At 39.3% G+C, this 21904-nt stretch overlaps 1 protein-coding gene and 1 long non-coding RNA gene across 5 annotated transcripts in view; one reads left to right on the top strand and one right to left on the bottom strand.

The window, feature by feature from the left end:
- LOC124879994 (growth factor receptor-bound protein 10-like) overlaps positions 1-21904 on the top strand; it is a 67149-nt gene that overhangs the window by 16548 nt on the left and 28697 nt on the right. For all 3 annotated transcript variants that reach the window (XM_047384885.1, XM_047384883.1, XM_047384884.1), the window contains 2 exons: positions 2735-2993; positions 6721-6844. In XM_047384885.1, the coding sequence (XP_047240841.1) occupies positions 2782-2993; positions 6721-6844 (336 nt within the window). In that variant the 5' untranslated portion in view covers positions 2735-2781. The remainder of the gene's footprint in view (positions 1-2734; positions 2994-6720; positions 6845-21904) is intronic.
- Positions 18605-21904, bottom strand: part of LOC124879996 — a 39097-nt gene continuing 35797 nt past the window's right edge. For both annotated transcript variants that reach the window (XR_007041191.1, XR_007041192.1), the window contains one exon: positions 18605-21104. This is a non-coding gene — a long non-coding RNA (uncharacterized LOC124879996). The remainder of the gene's footprint in view (positions 21105-21904) is intronic.

Here is a 21904-nt window from a genome sequence, read left to right as displayed (position 1 = left end):
TGATGCTGTCAATGAATATAGTAGGATTTCACCATATTGAAGCATTAGTGTATAATATGATGTGGTCGCTTTTATTCAAAACAGAACCAAGACTATATCAGATTGATAAATTATTCCAGTTATAATAATGTAACATTAATAACTTTGCTACATTTATGAACATTTATTAATGTAATTAGGGGCTTTCAAGTGCCTATAAGACATAATGTTATCCTTGTTCTTCTGCTCTCTATAGAGAAATGCATATATAGGAACGGAGTTTTCAGCATGTTAACGAGTCACGCTCTTTGCCAGCTGTAGTAGGCTGCTAAACCGACTCGTTAGTCAACAAGCGCTGTTTTAAAATTATAAGTGGTGTGGCCATCCATTGGTTTCTATGTCAAGTCTGTGTCATTCACAAGTGGAAGAATTTTCAAATGGATTAATGTGTCTTTCTTGTAACCAAGGAAAAACTGTGGTAGCCATCTTTCACCCAGCAGGTAGGTATGTTAAAAAAAAAAAAAAAAAAAGGTTGTTGAGCGGCATTGCTTTGTTACTCCATGCTCTGTATTGGAGCATGGAGTAACAAAGTAAAGTATGGAGTAACAGAGCATGGAGAAACACAAGTCGGTCCTGCACTTTCTCTGGCTTTTTAAACCTTGGTACACCTTGATACCAGCAGCTAGCCTTGACTTGGGTGAATATAAATGGATTTGCACAACCTTTTTGTAGGCTGGGGGCCATATCCACCAAAACGGTTCAAATTATTAACTGATGCTAGAGCTTAAAAAGCACCAGATATTAGCGTCTGAAATCACCCATCAGAGTTTAAATGGGTCAATACGCTGCTTACAGCTGCTTTTCCCCTGAATCCCTAATTGTTATATCCTATGCAGTTCTTTAATGATGTTCATCTTTTAATATCTCCTGATGGTGTTAGTAAACTTTGCTCTGAAAGTGTTCAACTCTAACTCCTCATGAGCACCGCTGGCTGTTTTTAAAACAGAGCTAATAAAAGAAGGTGGTCATATTATACCATCTGTTTGCCGGTTTAACGGGATACTTGTTATTTCTTTGGTTAAACTGTCTCAATGCACTACAGTCCTTCACAAAAATACAGAATGACACAGAGGATTAAATGATAAATGAATGATATTTATGACACAATGACATGGTTCCGTCTTGGCTCTCAGGTGGTGGAAAAGCAAATTGACTCTTTGACAGAACCAGTTAAGAACTGGCTCTATAGCACCAGCCCTGGTTAAGGACTGTAATCTCTTTAGTGGTAAAGCCCTAATGGTGGGTGCTCCGATGCTCTGGAACTGCAATTTCATGCAAATGGTGATATTAGATTAAAACTTCTGAAAGTGGCTATTGAGAATGACTCTTTATAATATTAAAAAATGGCAGAATACATGAGCTGTTTAGCTGTTTTAAATTGTGAGGAAGTAAATAAAAAACTTCTCCGAAACATGCTTCGGTTACTCGGGTCGTCAAAGGAATGTCAGCTAGCAGTGCCTACACCAAGCTTAAGACACTCTGTTCATACGTCGTTCCAGGATGGTGAAACGACTGACGGCGCTCTACCAGAACAGGACAGAGGTGTCCCTGTGTACTTTCAGGGAACTCTTGTAGACCTAGCTTTCTGGAGAGCATCTACTACCCTAGCACCTACCCTGTTACTCCTTACTTTCTCTTGTGGACGTCCCACTGTGCCTGCACTTTACTTCTAAACTGTAACCCCTGTCACCTCTCAATGAACCTGACGAGTGGCCTTCTAATTAACTTATTGTTAGTCTTGATTGATAACTGAATTATTACATCCTAATTTGTAAGTTGCTTTGGATAAAAGCATCAGCCAAATGCAAAAACATGAGCATAACCTTTTAAGAGTACAAGACAAACCTTTTTTCAAGTAGGGTTCCTTCGTGGCTTACTTCTACCAATCTGGACTAGATGGTTTTTGTCAAGTAGGCTGTTAGAATGTAGTATTAGAGCCTTGTGCAGAATCAATGCACTCAGCACACAGTTCTGGTAGTTGGTGCATATCCCTTTTGCAGTGAGGTACTTCTTCTACATTGGCCTTCACAAGGATATCATTTAATTCTTCAAATTATTCCAAGCAAATTTTTAATCCAGAAAACAAACATTTGTTCGTCGGAAGAAGAATTATCTGTTAGACACCCTGATCTATACTGGAACAGTACTATTCTGTTACAGGAACAAGAATAGTTCTAGGTCATACTAGATATATGACTTACCAGAATCCATGGCTGGGGTGTAGTTTTCTCAGATAGTTTATGTATTACCCACTATAACTTGAGATCTCCAGAGACTATTGGGAAGAAATAAGACAGAGCTTTGTCTGTGAGGATAGAATGACAAAACATATATAACTTTCAGGTTGAACTACAGTGGTTACACTCTGAAGAACATATGAACCATGCTCAGTACAACGTGGCAATAAGGTACCACATAGAAGTTTCTTACTACTGCAGCTGAAGTGCACTTCCTCCTTTTCTCTGTCTCCTCTCTTTCAACAACAGGCAGCAAGTTGAGTTGAGTAAAAATATGGAGTCATTTTTGTTAAAATATATGTTTACCACAGGGTAGGTAAGGTATGTTTTGGCCTGTTACAGGTTTACTTGGCCAATCCTTTGTTAAGGAGGTACTTTTCACATTGTTGAAAAGTACCTCAGAACCGTCTCTCACTTATTTCTTCCTTTTACCTTTTTTTTCTCCTCCCACAATCCAGCTGCTTCCACAGATGATGATGTGGACCTGGAGCAGCTGGTGAATGACATGAACTCCTCCATGGAGAGTGTGCAGTCCACACAGGCAGAGACGACACTTCTCCTAAACAATGGTCACGCTTCTCACCACCAGCATCACCACCATTCTGCCCACCTGGGGCACAGCCAGATCCACTGTCGCCACACGCTGCCCCTGCGCCCCTCTTCCCCCTCCAAGGAAAGACTGAAGCACTCTCAGCCCATGCACATCAAGGCTGTCAGGTAAAAACACCAAGCCTATGACTAACTGGTTTAAATACAATAGGAAGACAGCTGGCAGCTTTTTATTGTTGCTGACAACTATTTCCTTCTTCATACTTAAATTGGTACATTTAAGGCCAAATTCAGCTCCATGTCAGATTAAGGAGATTAGGTGCAGTATGCTAAATCTAGTAAAGCACTAGACTCCAGCTTTCTAGATGTCCCTAACAAACTGCATTAAAACTCAACAAACACATACATAAAGCATAAATTCAAGCAAATCTGAACACACTTTTGAGTGTAATTATTTATACCCCTTAATCTTGTTCACATTTTGTGTGATAGAGCAACACAAAGTTGTGCATAATTGTGAAATGGAAGAAACACGATACATGGTTTTCAAAATTTGTTAGACATACATATCTAATCTAAAAATCCGATTTGTATTTAGCCAATACATTGAAGAACCACCTTTCTCTGCAGTTAGAGCTGCATGTCTTTTCAATATAGAATATTCTTTTATTTTAGTCACAAATACAATAAAATTGAAATAAATGATCAAATAAAAACATTTTGGGGTATGATGATTTTTTACCCAATCTTGTTGGCAGAATAGCTCAGGTTTATTCAGATGGGATGGCGAGTATCGGTGAACATACATTTTCAAGTCTTGTAGGATGCGCTATATTGCCAAAAGTATTGGGTCCCACCACATCACTGAATTCTAGTGTTCAAATCACTTCCATGGCGTCAGGTCTATAAAATTTGGTGTGGAGAAATTTGACTGGCCTGAACAGAGTTCTGACCTCAACCTTCTTGAACACCTTTGGGATGAATTAGAGCAGATGTTGCAAACGGGTTTTCTCAACTAACTATGAACACACTCCTAAACCTTGTAGAAGATGTGTACAAAATATTTAAAGTTGCTATTGCTGGCAACGGTGGGTCTATCAAATAACTCAACCTTATAGATTAGTAATAGGATGTCATGAAAGTTCATGTACATGTAAAAGTAGGTGGACAAATACAATTTTCACCTGGCAGTTTTAACATGCTTACACTTAAATTACTCCATTACTATGGAAGCAAATCGTTACCATATTTCAAATGAAAAAGCATTTCAGAAATGCTTTTTCATTTTAAGAATGTGGCTGCATTGTTTGACTCATAAATGAAATTAGTTATCAATAATCCTATTTGCATTTTAATTTTCTTCTTCAAGACTGCTCATTCTTTCACTTAATTAAAATGAAAAAGACATTTGAGATTTATTTTTCAAAATATGCCCCAGCAAATAGATACCAAAATTCAATTTGAAATGTAAAATTTGAAAATGAAAAAGCATTTCCAGAAATGCTTTTTCATTTTAAGAATGTGGCTGCGTTATTTGACCCATAAATGAAATTAGTAATCAATCATCCTATTTGCATTTGCATTTTCTTCTTCATGACTGCACATTTTATGCCATAATCAAAAAGAAAACAAAGCAGACATTGCTTTTTCGTTATCGTGGTCTGCCCGCAAAGTACTGCCCAGAACTCGAAAACGAAAAAGCATTCCGAGCTGCGGGCGCAGCAGAGTGACGTCAGCAGCCGCTCTTCCTCAGCTCCCTGCTGACCGAGCTACACATCTTGTTCGGTGGGAGGCGCTGTGCACGTCTGCATTGCATTACATTGCAAACGTGCCGAGAAATTGGTTGAATTGCAGCAGGACCGAGCTCAATTTGTGGCAGTGGCAGGAAGAACTGGTAGTTCCGGTGGCAGACTGTGGCATCCTTGTGGCAGACTTATGGCCTGGGACATCCAGCGTGTTTTTAAGCATTTATTTATATTTTTCTGTGAGTGACGATTCAGAATAGCCGCTCATGCTCTATAATAAACCGGCTGTTTGTGCAATAAATCTTCGTCATCCTTTCACACACATACACATACACATAGTGCTATTTATTTTCCATGTCAAGTAAATACAATCACCTTATGTTATGGGTCTAAAGCTGTTTATTAAATAATAATCAATAATGAAATCATTATGTAAAGGTAACAGGCTATAACAATAATGACGTCCCATTTGCCGATAATCAGCATCAGCTTCCACAAAAACAGCGGCAACCGCATTGGCAAGTTTTACGGCCGGTCTGGCACCTTCTGGCATCCTCGCGGAATCCCGTGCCACCCTGCGGCAAGCTGTGGCAGTTCCGGTGGCAGCTTCGGTGGCAAGCTGCCACCGGAACTGTGGAGCTGTGGCGGAACTAACAGTTCTTCCTGCCACTGCCACAAATTGAGCTCGGCCCTGCTGCAATTCAATCAATTTCTCGGCACGTTTGCAATGTAATGCAATGCAGACGTGCACAGCGCCTCCCAACGAACAAGATGTGTAGCTCGGTCAGCAGGGAGCTGAGGAAGTTCGGCTGCTTACGTCACTCTTCTGCGCCCGCAGCTCGGAATGCTTTTCGTTTTCGAGTTCTGGGCAGTACTTTGCGGGCAGACCACGAAAACGAAAAAGCAATGTCTGCTTTGTTTTCTTTTTGATTATGGCATAAAATGTGCAGTCATGAAGAAGAAAATGCAAATGCAAATAGGATGATTGATTACTAATTTTATTTATGGGTCAAATAACGCAGCCACATTCTTAAAATGAAAAAGCATTTCTGGAAATGCTTTTTCATTTTCAAATTTTACATTTCAAATTGAATTCTGGTATCTATTTGCTGGGGCATATTTTAAAAAATAAATCTCAAATGTCTTTTTCTTTTTCATTTTAATTTAGTGAAGGAATGAGCAGTCTTGAAGAAGAAAATGCAAATAGGATGATTGATTACTAATTTCATTTATGAGTCAAACAATGCAGCCACATTCTTAAAATGAAAAAGCATTTCTGAAAATGCTTTTTCATTTGAAATATGGTAATGATTTGCTTCCATACATTACAGCCCTGTTTGTATGTTTTAGCTCATTGTCCTGCTGGAAAGTGAACCTCCACCCCACTCTGAAGTCTTTTGGAGCCTCTGTGTTTTTTTTCCTCTAATAGTCTTGTAGCCTCATCTGTCTTTTAATCAACTCTGACAAGCTTCCCTGTCCCTGCTTATTTAAAGCATCCCATTGCATGAAGGCTCAACAACCATATTTCACCGTGAGGATGGAGTGTTCAGGCTGATGTTCGTTTTCACCTTTGACAGCATCATGCATGCTTGCCAAGAAGTCCAGTTTAGTCTTAGCACCTGTTTTCTGTATCCTCTACTTAGCCTGTGGCAAAATGCAAGGCAGCCTTCTTATGGTTTTCTTTCAACAATTGCATTTTTTTTCTGAATAAAGGTCAAATTTGTGAACTGCACAAGTTCTGCATTGTGGTCCTTGATCTATTTGATGCTGTGTGTTCTAAACATTCTCTAACAGAAATGACAGATCACACTTCTTAGATTTCTATTTGTCCAAAGGTTTGAAGCTCATGTATCATTTTCCTTCTACCTCACAACCATGCACTGTTTTGTTTTCCTCAATTACATCAAATCCCATTAAAATACATGGAGGTTTGTGGTTTGTGATTTTGCCAAGACAGTGTATATCTGAAATTACCTTTTTAATGCGTTGATCATTTCCATTCTCACATGAAGTCATTAAAATGCATCTTTTTTCTTTTAGTCAAACATTCAGAACATTCTGTGTTCAGGCTATTATGTTTTGGAGTTCCTCCGCTCAGTTATGTGTATACTCAGAGGCTATAGCCTGAATGCATTTGTCTCCCTCTGCAGGTGTCTAAAGGAAGAGCACCAGCTGCGTCCCGCCTCCTTGCCGGCCATTCCCAACCCTTTCCCAGAGCTCTGCAGCCCAGCAGGATCCCCTGTTCTTAGCCCAATACAGACCTCCGACACCCATGCAAGTACACCTTTAGCACATCATTGATTATCATTGCAACATTACTCAAATTATAAACTAGGAGGAGGATAAAAGCATTAGAGGTTCTAGTTACATCGCTTCAAGTTGGCTTTCTATCACATTGTTTGATTAGTCACAGGGCAGTGAGTTAGAAATCAGATGAGTGCTCTGTTATTCTCAGGATGGAGTATTTAGTGTATGTTGACTTTGGCTACATACTGGCTTTTCTTCCCTTACACAACAGCTCACCCTGGGTTATCTAACCCCGTGTGTGTGCATGCTCCTGTGGAGTCATCACTTTCAATCACGCACACACACACACAAACACAGACACACGTTTTGCTGGGGTTGAAGGTGAGCCGTGTCACCAGGATACTGCAGATAGAGAACAGGCTTCCGGTTGACAACCCGAATGGGAACGTCTTCAAGTCGGATCTCCCTGAACTTCCTGAATCCGTCTGGCGGATTCGACACGACAGACTCATTTCCGCTTCACACTCTTTTGCCCTGTGTGGAAACATTTGTGTATGTGTGTGTCACGGAATTGGCCTTCCTTCCCTCCTGTTTAGCCTCCTGTTCCAGGAATGTTCCATCCGTCTTAAAGTAGTTTTCAGGATGCCCACCCTGAACAACAACTTATTTTCGATGGTCCCTCACTCAGTCCTACCACTTCCACATGCACACAAGTACCCACATGTGGTATAATGGATACATGATAAGGCAGAGCATTATTTTTGCATTTTGTTGACATCATCTCACAAGGTCTGGAGTCACAAAGCAAGTTTGCAGTTCGTACAATGAATCCTTTGTGTGCGTGTGAGGCTGATGGCAAACTAAATAATGCCTCGTGTCTTCTCCGGATTATCCTTATTATGTCCACATTTTGTCCATTTAACTATTGTCCCGTGTGTCCAAACAGGCCAGTAACTTTTCATTTGTCCTTAGATGTGTTCTCAGCCATCCGCCTAACTGCAGCATATTTTTGGATAGATTTGTTAATAATTTAAGTGAGATAGATTGTTTAATGTTGAACACTGCTTGATGACAGAAAAGGAGGAAGTTAATGGCATTTTTTAAAGTTAATAATTTCATTAGCAGAACCGTTATGAAAACATTATGGCCGCAGAAGCTTAAGAAGTGGACGTAATCAAATTTGGATCTGGAATGTGCCTATTTAAGGAAGCGGCTTCCCACTATGATCGTTAACAGTGACTAATTAAAATGTTGTGGGGGTTGGGTGGATTACAATGGGCTAAAAACTTCTTCACAAATTACATGAAGCAACAAGTTAAATGATCCCACTTGCAAGGAGGCAGTATGTCCTGGTCCTAGAGGGCTTGAGTGGAGGCACCTCTAGTCTTACGATATTAAATTGTTTAAATTCAGAATTTTAATACAATAATATTGACAATAACAGAAAAATATGGCTACAGTTTTTTTTTGACACAGGAAGAGTTTTGAATCCAACAAAAATTGAAGGGATTACTAGATTATCTTTATCTTTGATTTAAGCATAAGAACATTTATTCCCTAAAATAGGATTTAGTTTCGCCTACTGATTAAATGATTAAATACTGAAATTTAAGGCAGTATCTTTCTGCATGTTTTGTGTGAGATGAATAGGCTTTTTAAATATCTTTACCATGGCTTCCAGGTAGTGTGGAGGATGCTGTATGTCTTTAGTCTTTATCTGATTTTTACTGCAGTGCATTAATGAAGATAATGTATTTGTAAACAGTTTGTAGAAATATAGGATTTCATTTCTGTATTATCTGTTGTTTCCAGTATTAGTTTCTGTATAAGTATATGAAAAATGAATAGGAGTATGGAAAATATTTGTATTTCTACTCTTGATTCCCCTAACTTATTGTCTAAATGTTTTCCTCCCTTCTGTTCTTTTTTTCTTTGTGCCCTTCCTTCATCCCTCCCCAGTATACCTCCTTTGTTCCTTCCTCCCTTATATTCTCCCTCTTTTTTCATTCTTTTATTAGCATGCCCTTCCTTCCTGGGGTCTTTCCTACAACCTATCTTGTGTCCCTACTTTTTTACCCTACTTGTGTCTTTCCTTCCCTCTGTCCTTTCATCCTAGTGTTCAACCTCCACTACCTCCTGGTGTTCTATCCTTCCCTTTGGCCATCTTTCCCTCCTTCCTTGTGTCCAGTCTTCTTTTGTTCCTTTTCATCTTCTGTCTATCCATTAGTTCTTCCATCTTTTTTAACTTATTTTAGTACTTCCTTCTTTCCTGCATGTCTTTCTTTTACAAAATATCTTCCTTAGGTGTCTTTCCTTCTATCCCTTCTTGTTTTTTCCTTCCTTCCTTGTGTCCTTCCTTTCCTTTGTTTTTTCCTTCCTTGTGTCCTTCCTTACTTCCTCTCTTTCCTTTTTGTCATTTTGTTTCCTTGTGATTTCCTTCCTTGTCCTCTCTCCTTGTCATTTCTTCTTTCCTTCTTTATGTATATACCCATTTCCTTTCTTCTTTGCCTTACTTCCTTGCAGTTTTTTTGTTTTGTTGTGTTTTTTTTACAGGTTTCATACTTAAACAACACCGCTGTAAAAACATTTTCCTTAAACTCATAGTAAACGTTTGTTTACCCTTCACCGTGTCCAGGGGGCATCCTAGGACAGAGCTGGCCTGTAAATGCAGCACTTGATGGCATGCTTAGGGGGTAATACAATCATTCCAGTCAGCTGTACTGGACCAGGGACACATCTAAACATACAAGGTGGTGGGCCAGGGTTGGGGACCACTGCCTTGATGTACACACAGATTCTGCTGTCGACCCACTAGGACATGTGTACACCTCACTTGCAGATAAAAAAAAACAACCCATCAACTTCTTGCTAATCCAACGTATGATTACCATTTGCTGCTAATGTTGTCTTATGTGACCACAAGGCGTACTGTGTAAACTGTACGTTTGTTTTAAAGGGGAAAAAAACTACCAAAAAATAAAACACCAAGTAATAAACACATTTCAGTAACATTAGTACTGGAGGCGGCAAAAGCAGCTGAAACACACTGTTGCTCTACTGTTTTTGGCTTGGGACTTATTTTCACAGGTCGCCCTGTCACGTTCTGTCACGAAACCTGGTAACCTTGTCTGTCGGTAAGGGAGAAACCTGACTACTGCTCTCTTGTTTAAAGAGCTATGGTTTTTGCATATTATTTAGAAAGGTGACTTGTAAAACTAAGGTTGGTAAACAATGATTGCTTAAAATGCTAATAGTTCCAATGATCACTGTGGATTTGAAGAACAAAGCTCTTTGTCTGGCATGTTGACTTTAAGGATAATGCATGTTTCATCACGTAGTGCATGTCCTGACGGGGTCCCCTTACTTTAACAAGTTAATGCGTAAAATAAACAGTGGTGTCTCTTGAGCTGATTATAAAATAAAAAATGAAACCGTTACTAATCAAATCACTTAAATGCTGCAAAACTGGTTGGCTGACATGCGATGTTACTGCAATTATGCAGTGTTGTGTGATGTTAAATGTAAGCCAACAGCTGACATAGAGAACATGTGTGGGTGTTTTGAGAACATATACATATGAATATATGCAGGTCTGAAAATGATGCAAGCTTAGGAGCAGCAAGAACATATGAATGCAGACAGGAAACAAGTGCCTTGTTTTGATCAGCAGACAGTTCTCTGGTATTTTTCTACTTGAGCTATCACTGAACTGGACTATAAACATTGTTCTGAAGGCTTCAGTCTTCCTCAAAGTGATGCACTCCTCACATAATGCGTCAATAAATCAGTGTATGTGACATCACTGAATTATACTTGGCATTTCCTTTGACCGTTTTTGACCTTAGGGAGTTTAAAGTTCCATGAACAGGATGATATGTCTCAGTCCCAAACTGACTTTGGTTGGTGCTTCGGAGCTGTTTCACTGGCTAGGCTGGTTAATTCCTTTAAGGGCCACTTCCCATGCTATTTGTACCAGTGTTGCAACATTCAGATGAGCCGTGTTCCCCCGCCTTTCACAGGGATTTGGTCAGTCCCATCTGTCATCGTTGAGCAAATGCGTTTGCTTTGGCACCGTGGCTCTAACGCAACTCGAGCTTTTATTTGTGGCCAGAGACTGTTATGAACATCAGGGTCAGCGAGTTGGACCTAGTAGTTAAATATACGCTCGATTGCAAGCAAATGATTTGGATTACTGCCATGTGTATCAGCGAGCCTCTAGTCTTCTGAAGTAGCTTTGAGCAAGACACTGAAATTCATCCAGATTTCTGGTTTACTGCTCTTTAGCTGACCCAGACCTCTGATGTCCTGAGGAATGGATGCTCCTGGGTGTGTTTCTTATTGTTCATAATTTGCTCTGTGATCTGATAATTACAGCTTGTAAAACGTTAGATTAGAGCAATAGTAGGCCTTGCAGAGGTATTGCTAACCCTTGAAACTTTCACATTTTGTTACATTACAACCAATAACTTCAATTATTTATTGGGATTTCATGTCATAGACCAGCACAAAGCAGTGCATTATTATGAAGTGAAAGGTAAAGGATAGAGGGTTTTTAACATTTTTTTTCAAGTAATTAGAAAAGTCTGCAGTTCTTCCATGTGAAATTGAATTTTATTGCCCTTGATTTTATTTAGGGGTATTAGAGAAAAGGGGCTAAACGCAAAAAAACATCCCACCTATTCAAGATTTTTAACCATAGAAAATGTGTTTTCCCCCTTCATGTAAAATCCCAATAAATTATATTGACGTTTTTGATAGTAATGGGACAAAAGTGAAAAAGGTCAAGAGTCATAAATATTTTTGCATGGCACTGTATTTTGGCTCTACTTTTTTCTTTGGAGACACCACCTGTATAGTTCAAGGGATTGTGGTCTGCTGTCACTTTGAACTCAAAATTAGATCATCATCCTCAGAGAAAATACTACATGTGCAAGAGTGTATATTTAATGTTAAATTCCTCAGTCTGAATTATGAGCTCTGCCATGCTGATTATGAAAGGTTGACAGGTATTGTCTGGTAAGTATCATTTTACATAAGTTTACATACATTTAAGCTAATTACCTCTTTTTTTCTATCTAAATTCTGTTAGGATTTTAATTTTACATTGTTAGGATTGAGATTTTCTGTTAAAATGTTTACTTGCTGTTCTGTATTTTAAAGCTTCGCCTTTGAATTATTCAACCTTGACTTAACTACTTTCCATATAAGAGTGACTACATAATATGTGGGTGAATGTCTGCTCCATTCTTACAGACATAGATGCACATGATTATTTAGTTTTGTGACCTGAATTTCTATTCAGAGGGGTACTTTCTGTATTTTGGGATAACTTAGTTCCAAGCTGCTGATTTTTTTTTGGTTACTGACACAGTTAACCTTTTTGTTCAAGGCCTGAAGACACTCTTTTTCCTCACACTCCTGTAAACTGCAGTTAGGGATTTAAAAAAAAAAAAAAATCAGAGCCTTCTTTCTTGATAAAACACAATTCAGGATGTCTATTTAGGACTAATTTGCTTTAGAAATGTAGTAGATGAAGTAGTTTTTACATTTGTTTTACTGCAAGGTCTGCTGGTTTTGTGTAAAAGTTGGCTCCTGAGTGGTAGGTTGGTTTCCAGGTTCTGTGATTTTTATAAACAAGTCCAGGACTGTCCTCAGTAATGTGATTTCTGGGCTCTTGGCTGGTTTCTTCAGATGTTTACCAAAGACAAAATAAATGTAAATGCATTCAGGTAGGCTTCTAAACACATACACAGGACCTCAAGTTGACTTCAGCTCAGAAACTGTGAAATGACATGACTTGATTGTCTAGACGTTTCTGACCTTCAATTTTTTTTAAATGGCTCAGTTAATACTACAGTTTTCTGACAGACCAATGGGATGATCAAGTAAATTCCTTCAACGTTTGTAAGCTCCTGACTTTAAACAACAAAACAACATGAAGAAATATCTTAATGTGACACTTTTGACAGCAGAGGCTGTGCTCATTGCTGTACTTGATACAATGTTTCTCGGTGTGTAAGGGTTTCTATGGTACCATTTATTTATTAGCAGCCTTCAAAGAAATATGCTGATTAATCTTTTGTGGTAATAGGAAAAAAAGCTCTAAGTCCCATACTCTCTAAGGACTTCTACCTCCTCTTTGATTTGGGGTCAGCTTATGTACTTCTGCACGCAATGGTCTGCTGACCCACTGCAGCCAGACAAGTTGCATGTTCACGTTCGTGTCTGTGAGAGCTCAAAGAGAGTCGCTCAATACAATCATACCGCACTGTTAGATGGCCATTAGTTCACTTTATAATCTACTACAAACCATTTCCGTCATTACCTATTGATGAGATTTAATCTGACTGTGGAAGGATTTGGTACAGATTAACATGCAGGTCTGAGTAATTATTTCTGCTGGTGTTTGTAGGCTTAATAAAGATTTCCTGTAACTTTGTAGTTTTTGCCAAGCACAAAACGTTCTGATGGTTTCCAATGTGATGATGCAACTTGGAAGTGTTTTCTGAGTGTTGGATTAATTGCTGCTTAACCACAGATTTTCCCCACATACTTTCGTAACAATGCAAGAAGATGAGGTTGAATGCTGGGCTAAAAGGAGCCTGAGAAATCAATTTGAACTACATAGCAGTTGTGTAACAACACATCTAATTCACGAGATGATACAAGGTGTTTTTACATTTTTGGGGGGAGAACTCAAAATCCCCATTTTTGAAACATTTTTATACATAAAGTAAAAGTTTCACAAATTTACAAACTGTGTTTTAAAAAATCTAATTAGTGTCTGATATTCCGTTAGGGGCTAACAGTCAGCATTAGCCAGTAAGAGTAATCTCATTGTGACTACTCATACCTTGTTTAAAACTGTCCGTTTTTTCTTCAGAGTACCCCAAATGCTGTCACTTACATGACCTGAAATTGGTGGGGGGCTCCTTAGTGCTAATCTTACAAGAGTTGTTGGTTACATTTAGGGCTCACAATGATAGTTTAGATTTGTTTCACTAGACAAAGTTTCATGATAACAGCAACTTCATAGCACTTTGAAAGACAGATTTGGCTTTGACAAGAAATATAATATAATATAATATTGCAGGATGTTGTACTACAGGATCTTGCTTACGCTCCTACTGAAAAGCATTAAGTGAGTTTTATAATACTTCTTAGTCCATATTCTGTAACTGCATTGTATTCGTTACTGTAGACCGGTCAATAGCACCATAGATTTGATCCTAAATGCAGCCCTAAGCTGAGCATTGTAACAGTCTCCACATACATCTCCATGTCTATGAACCATATCTGCTTTACGCTCATCTAAACACATATTCATACATTCTTTCGTCCGTTCCACCAGAATATCCCTCTGTGAGGAGCACTATTCACTACAGCCATTCAGGAGGTGCTGATGTGCTTGCTTGTACACAGACTTCCACAGAAAACATCAGATATTACCACACTGTCGATCCATCAATCGATTTGTCTTCCACTGATCTGAGGTTGGGTCGCGTGGTTAAAAGGTCAAAGCCCAGACATCCCTTTCTCCAGGGAAACCCTCCAGCTCACTGTGGAGGATCCCAAGGATATGTAACGTGTTTCGGGTCAGCCCTGGGGTCTCCTTCCATAAGGACATCACTGGGAAACGTCCAAAGGTAGGCACCCAGGAGACGTACTGATCAGATGCCCAAACAAAATGAACTGTCACCTTTCAATGCAGAGGAGCAGGAAGGGGGGGGATTGCTATTATAAAAAATATGCCTCTGGGGGGGAAAAGAAAAACCTGAAGGGTTTCTGGCATCTCTGGGTTTTAACTTGCCAGAATAGTGTGATGGGAAAGCTTTTATGGTTATTAAATGGTGAGTTGTTAAAATCATTTGGCCCTTTCAAAGCAGTGATCGTTGAGTTTGTATAATAAGAAAGCCTTCAACACCCAGCCTGCTGTCATTTTGACGACGGATTAAGTAGTTTAACATGTTCTGAATGCCACAACATGACACAAGGTTAAAATCTATCAATTTTATTCTTTAAATGTTTAGAAAAACAGTGCCTTGTAAAACTGTTCACACCGTGCAAACTAACACTTTGCATCACGCTGAGCACGAAGGCCAGAAGGCCAGATTTGTGGAGTGCATGATTTATAGGGATCCTGCAAGCAAATTATCCCCTCTAAGCTGTGGATCTCTGCAGCTCCTCCAGAGTTGCCATGGGTCTGTCTGTTGGCTGTTTCTTTGATTATTGGAGTCCTTGCCCTCTTTATCAGTTTAGATGGATAATCATGTCTTTGTAGGTTTGCACTCTTTCCCAGAGACGGTGACTCAAGTTTGAGACTTCCACTCACAAAAATAAAATATTTTAGACTCAACTTGTGTCCTAAAGGATTGAGACTTGACTTGGACTCATGGTCTGAGACTCGAGTTTTAGTAACAGTTTTTATCTCATGTAATGAAGAGCAAAACGGGGCCGGTATGTGAGCTACGGACTGCATCTTCGGCTCAAGTTTTATTGTGAAAGGATGCGCTTCATTATCAGCCAGTAATGTTTATAGATTAGAGACTCTAATTGGCTCATAACAATCTGTTTACATTAGCTGTAGCTTCATTATAATGACCACACAAATGTGCCTTCAACTGCACACTGTAATAAATGGCTTTCATTTCAGAATATAATAAAAATAACTTACTGACATTCTCTCACTTCTAAGCTAACTGTTTCATTACAAGGATAGCTGCGGCTGGACATTTCAAAATAAAAGCACGTCGGGTTTTGTTTGTCTTTGTCTCATTCATTATGTTGTAATTTATGCCTTAAATTTGAACAACTTTAGCGTTTAGAATTCAGAAGAAATATCTTAAATGTGGATTTAGATAATAGTTTCTCGGTGTTATTAAAATTCAGCTCAGAGTGAAGAAAACCCTTTTTAGCGTAATATATAGTGAAAGAGTGGAAAATATGAAGACAGGGATAAACTGGTGATAAATTAGTCATTATAAAGACAAAACAGCACTTAGAAATATAAATAGGCATATATGCTCTAATGGGGTAAATGTTACATTTGATCAATTTTCAGAATATTATTAATCAGCCCTTAGCTGTTTTTTGCATGCTGAATTAAATGTCAAAAGATTTAAAAATACATTGCATACAGCTTGACTCTGTTAATTGGGTATCTTCTGACGCCACTAGGTAGCACAGGATTTTACTGTGTGTCTGACTAAATGGGGCTAGATACAAATGCTCAACTGCTCAAATGTTCAAACCTTTATTTGTAAAAAAGTGAAATGAGACATTATTGTCTTTCCTTTTCACATGTATGTTCTCCTGCTTTGTCACATCACCCGATAAAATACTCTGAAATTTGCTGTTGTAGTGTGAGGAAATTGGGAAAAAGTTGTGCTTTTGTGAAGAACTGAATGGAACTATGCACTTCAGTGTTGTTTATTCATTTGAAAATGACAATGATGCTATACAGGTCCTTCTCAAAATATTAGCATATTGTGATAAAGTTCATTATTTTCCATAATATCATGATGAAAATTTAACATTCATATATTTTAGATTCATTGCACACTAACTGAAATATTTCAGGTCTTTTATTGTCTTAATACGGATGATTTTGGCATACAGCTCATTAAAACCCAAAATTCCTATCTCACAAAATTAGCATATCATTAAAAGGGTCTCTAAACGAGCTATGAACCTAATCATCTGAATCAACGAGTTAACTCTAAACACCTGCAAAAGATTCCTGAGGCCTTTAAAACTCCTAGCCTGGTTCATCACTCAAAACCCCAATCATGGGTAAGACTGCCGACCTGACTGCTGTCCAGAAGGCCACTATTGACACCCTCAAGCAAGAGGGTAAGACACAGAAAGAAATTTCTGAACGAATACGCTGTTCCCAGAGTGCTATATCAAGGCACCTCAGTGGGAAGTCTGTGGGAAGGAAAAAGTGTGGCAGAAAACGCTGCACAACGAGAAGAGGTGACCGGACCCTGAGGAAGATTGTGGAGAAGGGTCGATTCCAGACCTTGGGGGACCTGCGGAAGCAGTGGACTGAGTCTGGAGTAGAAACATCCAGAGCCACCGTGCACAGGCGTGTGCAGGAAATGGGCTACAGGTGCCGCATTCCCCAGGTCAAGCCACTTTTGAACCAGAAACAGCGGCAGAAGCGCCTGACCTGGGCTACAGAGAAGCAGCACTGGACTGTTGCTCAGTGGTCCAAAGTACTTTTTTCGGATGAAAGCAAATTCTGCATGTCATTTGGAAATCAAGGTGCCAGAGTCTGGAGGAAGACTGGGGAGAAGGAAATGCCAAAATGCCAGAGGTCCAGTGTCAAGTACCCTCAGTCAGTGATGGTCTGGGGTGCCTTGTCAGCTGCTGGTGTTGGTCCACTGTGTTTTATCAAGGGCAGGGTCAATGCAGCTAGCTATCAGGAGATTTTGGAGCACTTCATGCTTCCATCTGCTGAAAAGCTTTATGGAGATGAAGATTTCATTTTTCAGCACAACCTGGCACCTGCTCACAGTGCCAAAACCACTGGTAAATGGTTTACTGACCATGGTATCACTGTGCTCAATTGGCCTGCCAACTCTCCTGACCTGAACCCCATAGACAATCTGTGGGATATTGTGAAGAGAACGTTGAGATACTCAAGACCCAACACTCTGGATGAGCTAAAGGCCGCTATCGAAGCATCCTGGGCCTCCATAAGACCTCAGCAGTGCCACAGGCTGATTGCCTCCATGCCACGCCGCATTGAAGCAGTCATTTCTGCAAAATGATTCCTGACCAAGTATTGAGTGCATAACTGTACATGATTATTTGAAGGTTGACGTTTTTTGTATTAAAAACACTTTTCTTTTATTGGTCGGATGAAATATGCTAATTTTGTGAGATAGGAATTTTGGGTTTTCATGAGCTGTATGCCACAATCATCTGTATTTTGACAATAAAAGACCTGAAATATTTCAGTTAGTGTGCAATGAATCTAAAATATATGAATGTTAAATTTTCATCATGACATTATGGAAAATAATGAACTTTATCACAATATGCTAATATTTTGAGAAGGACCTGTAATTATTGGCTAAAAAGAATACATTTAAATTCCAATCTACTTTAAAAAGGACATATGCTTTTAAATCCTTTCTTTTCACACTAAAATCATTCAGTTGTGGTCTATATAAAGTGGAACTGCAATGCTTTGGTCTGAACTCCTTGTTATTGAAGCTCCACAAGCCCCTCTTTTAGCCCTGTTCTGACGTGTGTCTGAGAGCAACTCCTGGTGCAGTTTCTTTCAATGCTACTCAGGCATTTCACACCCTACTTCCCTCCATGGCCAAAGAATGCTCCACTTTGACCCATTCAGCCATTTTTGTAGTTTGATAATGATTATATACCGCCACAGAAGCGAGACAAAAACTGTAAAACCAATACAAAACTGTTTATGCAATAATACTATTTAATTCACGTAGTACGGTTATGTCGTCAAGGAGCTAAAAGCAGCACACAGCACTAACATAGGCAGAAGGCACGATGCTGCTGCTATCAAAACAATGGGCAAGATGTCCTGCCAACACACAATAAATTCATGTCTAAAATAGCTTGACATTTTAGCATTATTTGCGGCTTACTGCTTTCCTGTGTCTGTTTCTCCATAGACAGAAGGAACCGACCCCTTAATCAGATGAAGTCTTTCAGCAAATCCTTCTTGATCCTGGCGGAGGTTGCTGAAGGCCCTTGTCCTTGAAGTGGGGAAATAGGAATTTCCCCACTGATGGAAACCATGGAAAATACAATTTAACCAGGCACTTTGAAGAGGTTCTGATGCGTGGGTTAATACACCCAACAACCGAACCGAACTGATCCTCTTTCAGCGTAGGCATACTTGAGCTTGGACTACAAAACTGCTGCGAGAAATAAATATAGCGGATATGGGAAGTTGATCAGCCGGATGTGTATGACCGTATCTAGCTGTTCCGCTGCAAATACTGTGACGTAACAGTTGGAAAAACTTTATAGATGATAGAGAAAACTGAACTGAGAAATATGACCCAAAACAGAATATAAAGATATCTCTGCAACACCTGGAGAGACCGATTTCAACTTTTCTCTACTCCTACAGACTCCAACTACACAACAAAATATATTTGAATGCTAAAAATTGGATTTTGCATATGTCCACTTTTAAATATCTACATTTCAGCTCACCGTGTTCAATGCTTATACCCCCACTGGCAGCAAGATCGCCATGACAACATTTTATAAGAAACGTGCAAGAAGTCCAGTAAAGAACTGGAAAGTGACATAAAAACTTTAATTTTAGAAATCTTGTTGGTTTATGCTAAATTTGACTTTTGTTTCATTTTTTTTTTTGCTTTATGGGATAAAAATGCAAAAAGATAGTTTGAACCTCCACAACATCTTGAAGCTGTTAGTTTTGTTGCTTCGCTTTTGCAAGTTATGTTGATTCAAAGCCATTGAAGAAGTTATCTGCTGACTGTTCAATGTTTATATATAAAAAAGCAGACAGTGTGCAGAGCCAGCCACTGAGTAAAGAAGGCCTTTTCACTCTGCAGCTCATGTTACTGGGGAAGAGCCTGACTCTGGCTTAAAACAACCAGATCAATTGTGCATACCCCTTGGCTTGTGCATATGAGAGAAAGAGAGAAGGGTTTAGGGTCTCATAAACCTCATGGGCAAGTAGTTCTGACCCAGGTGCAGATTACGGTGTTTGACCTCTGACCCTATTGATACGTGTACGTGTGTGTGTTTGGTTATGCGTGCGCAGGTGTCTGCTTGTAACCCCTCAATCCAATATGCTGCGAGTCAAAGGTGCTGCTAACAGCATTCGTGTGTGTGTTCCTATAAGCAGCATAGGAGACAATAAACCCTGTTACAATTTCACCCCTCACCCCTCGCTATTAAAGGGGGGGAAGGGAAACCAGAACGAGGGGGAGAAACAAGGCAAGGTGAGTTAGATTTAAACACATAATGATAATGCTAAAGGTTTGTTTACACCTTGAACATTCTCCTGATAGTCAAGTTACATTTACAAGCTTCAGTGTACTTTATTGGGATTTTATGTGATAGACCATCATACAGTAGTGCATAATTGTGAAAGGAATGAAAACAAGATGTGTTCCAAATATTATTTTTGCCAAAATCTGGAAAGTAAATAGTTTTGAAAAAGCCACTTTTGTTGTAATTACATCTTTTAGGGTATGTCACTGTTTGCAAATCTAGGCGGTATTTTTATATTTTTTATAATAATTTTCAGATTTTGCCACACATGTTTAATTGGATTTAGGTCTGGACTTTGATTGGACCATTTTACCTGGATCTATCCCCTTCCATCGGTGTTTGTTGTGACTAGCTTGAAGTGTCAGGTCACTGAAGCCCCTTAGCCACTGATAAGGTAAAGCTTCCCCACAGCATAATACAGCCGCCACCATGTTTCATCATGGTATGGTGTGTTAATAAACTCAGTTTTGGTCTCATTTAAGCAGACCACATTCTTCCATGTTTGCTGCATCCTTTATATGACAAGTGGCCCGGACTGTAAAGACACATGCAAATATTTCAGAGGTTAAGTTGTGGAATTTTGGAAATATTCAAAATTGGACAATATTCATGGGAATTTTGTGTAGGCATAATCTGATATATATGTGAAGTTGAACATTAATATATTACATTAAATATATGGTACATATGGATATATTCTTACTTCACTTTATGTAATCAACAGGCTGGAATGTGTATCCACAGTAGTTCTGGGGTCCTGCTCATGGTCCTAGACATCATGATGGAGGAATACACAGTGCACATAGGGCTTGGTTTCATACACCTTGTAAGAGGCAGGGTGATTTGGGCATGTGATTGTGGATTAGAATAAATATATATGCATAAAGTCTGGATGGTTTAGTCAGAATATGCTAAAATATGCATATTTTGCAGAAATATAGAAAATTCCTGTTAAAGCCCAACCTTTCATATTTTAAATTCTGTTTTTATTTTATTTTTCCTATAAAGTCCTGTTAATTCCAAGTTTCAGGCTTTGAAAATTCCTAGCATTTTGCAAGCCTACTTATGCAAAACTCTCTTTTTGTCACTTTTACATAAAGGCCAGATTTGTTAAGTGTCATGTTAGCAGAACCTCTCTCCTGAGCTGTGGGCCCTTCCAGCTCCTCCAGAGTTACCCATGGCCTCTTGGCTGCTTTCTTGATTGATGCTCTTCTCGTCCTGCCTGCCAGTCCAGGTGGACAGTCGAGTCTTGGTGGGTTCATATTCTTCCCTGTTGAGACAATGGATTGAAAAAGGTGTTTAAAGCATTGCATATTGTTTTACAACCTAACTGCCTTCAAGGTCTCCACAACTAGCACTTTTACTTTTTTTTTTTTTAAAACATCTACCCCTCTTTTGTGTTGGTCCATTACATAAAATACTGAAAAAAAGTTAATAAATTCTATGAAGAAATGGTGATGTGAACAGGGGAAATGGGAGAGGAGTGGAAATCAAGCAGATGGAGGAGGAGGAAGAATTTGCCTCCTCATGACGCACAAAGTATGCTTGTTCTTGCTTTCTGCACATGCTCATCTCATGAATGTTCATGCAATATCTGTACACCCATGACTATGTAGTCAGTAGGAGCTCAGATCTCTCAGGCATGAGTGAGGAGGAAAAGTCCAACACTAATGTGGAAATAGGGGGAAAAATGGCTGCAGATGGTCTTCATAGTTTACATTTTGTCTTCCTCTTTCAAGAATGTGCGTGTGCCTCAAAGTTCTCACGCACTCTGTATTAGGGGCCAGCTGGGTCGGCCCGGGCTCTACACATGAGCCTGATTATGACTCAGTATTGCATTACTGACATTCCTCCATATATCTTTTCTCTTTCTCCATTCCTCTTCTTCTCCCCCCTTGTAACTGATCTTTTCCTGTTTAGCTTGTCCTTGACCCTTTCAGCAAAGCCCAAAAACGCACGGCACATTATCCATTTAGCTCCAGATCCAATTAGTTCCCTTTTGTTTTGTTTTTTTCTCGTGAATGTTCAACCTGTCGGTGTGCATTACACATGTTGCTATGGCCCTAACAC

This window comes from Girardinichthys multiradiatus, chromosome 13 (assembly GCF_021462225.1).
Source record: "Girardinichthys multiradiatus isolate DD_20200921_A chromosome 13, DD_fGirMul_XY1, whole genome shotgun sequence".
Lineage (NCBI taxonomy): Eukaryota > Metazoa > Chordata > Actinopteri > Cyprinodontiformes > Goodeidae > Girardinichthys > Girardinichthys multiradiatus.
The sequence above is the reverse complement of the archived record's forward strand: the minus strand, read 5'-3'. Positions and strand labels throughout refer to the sequence as shown.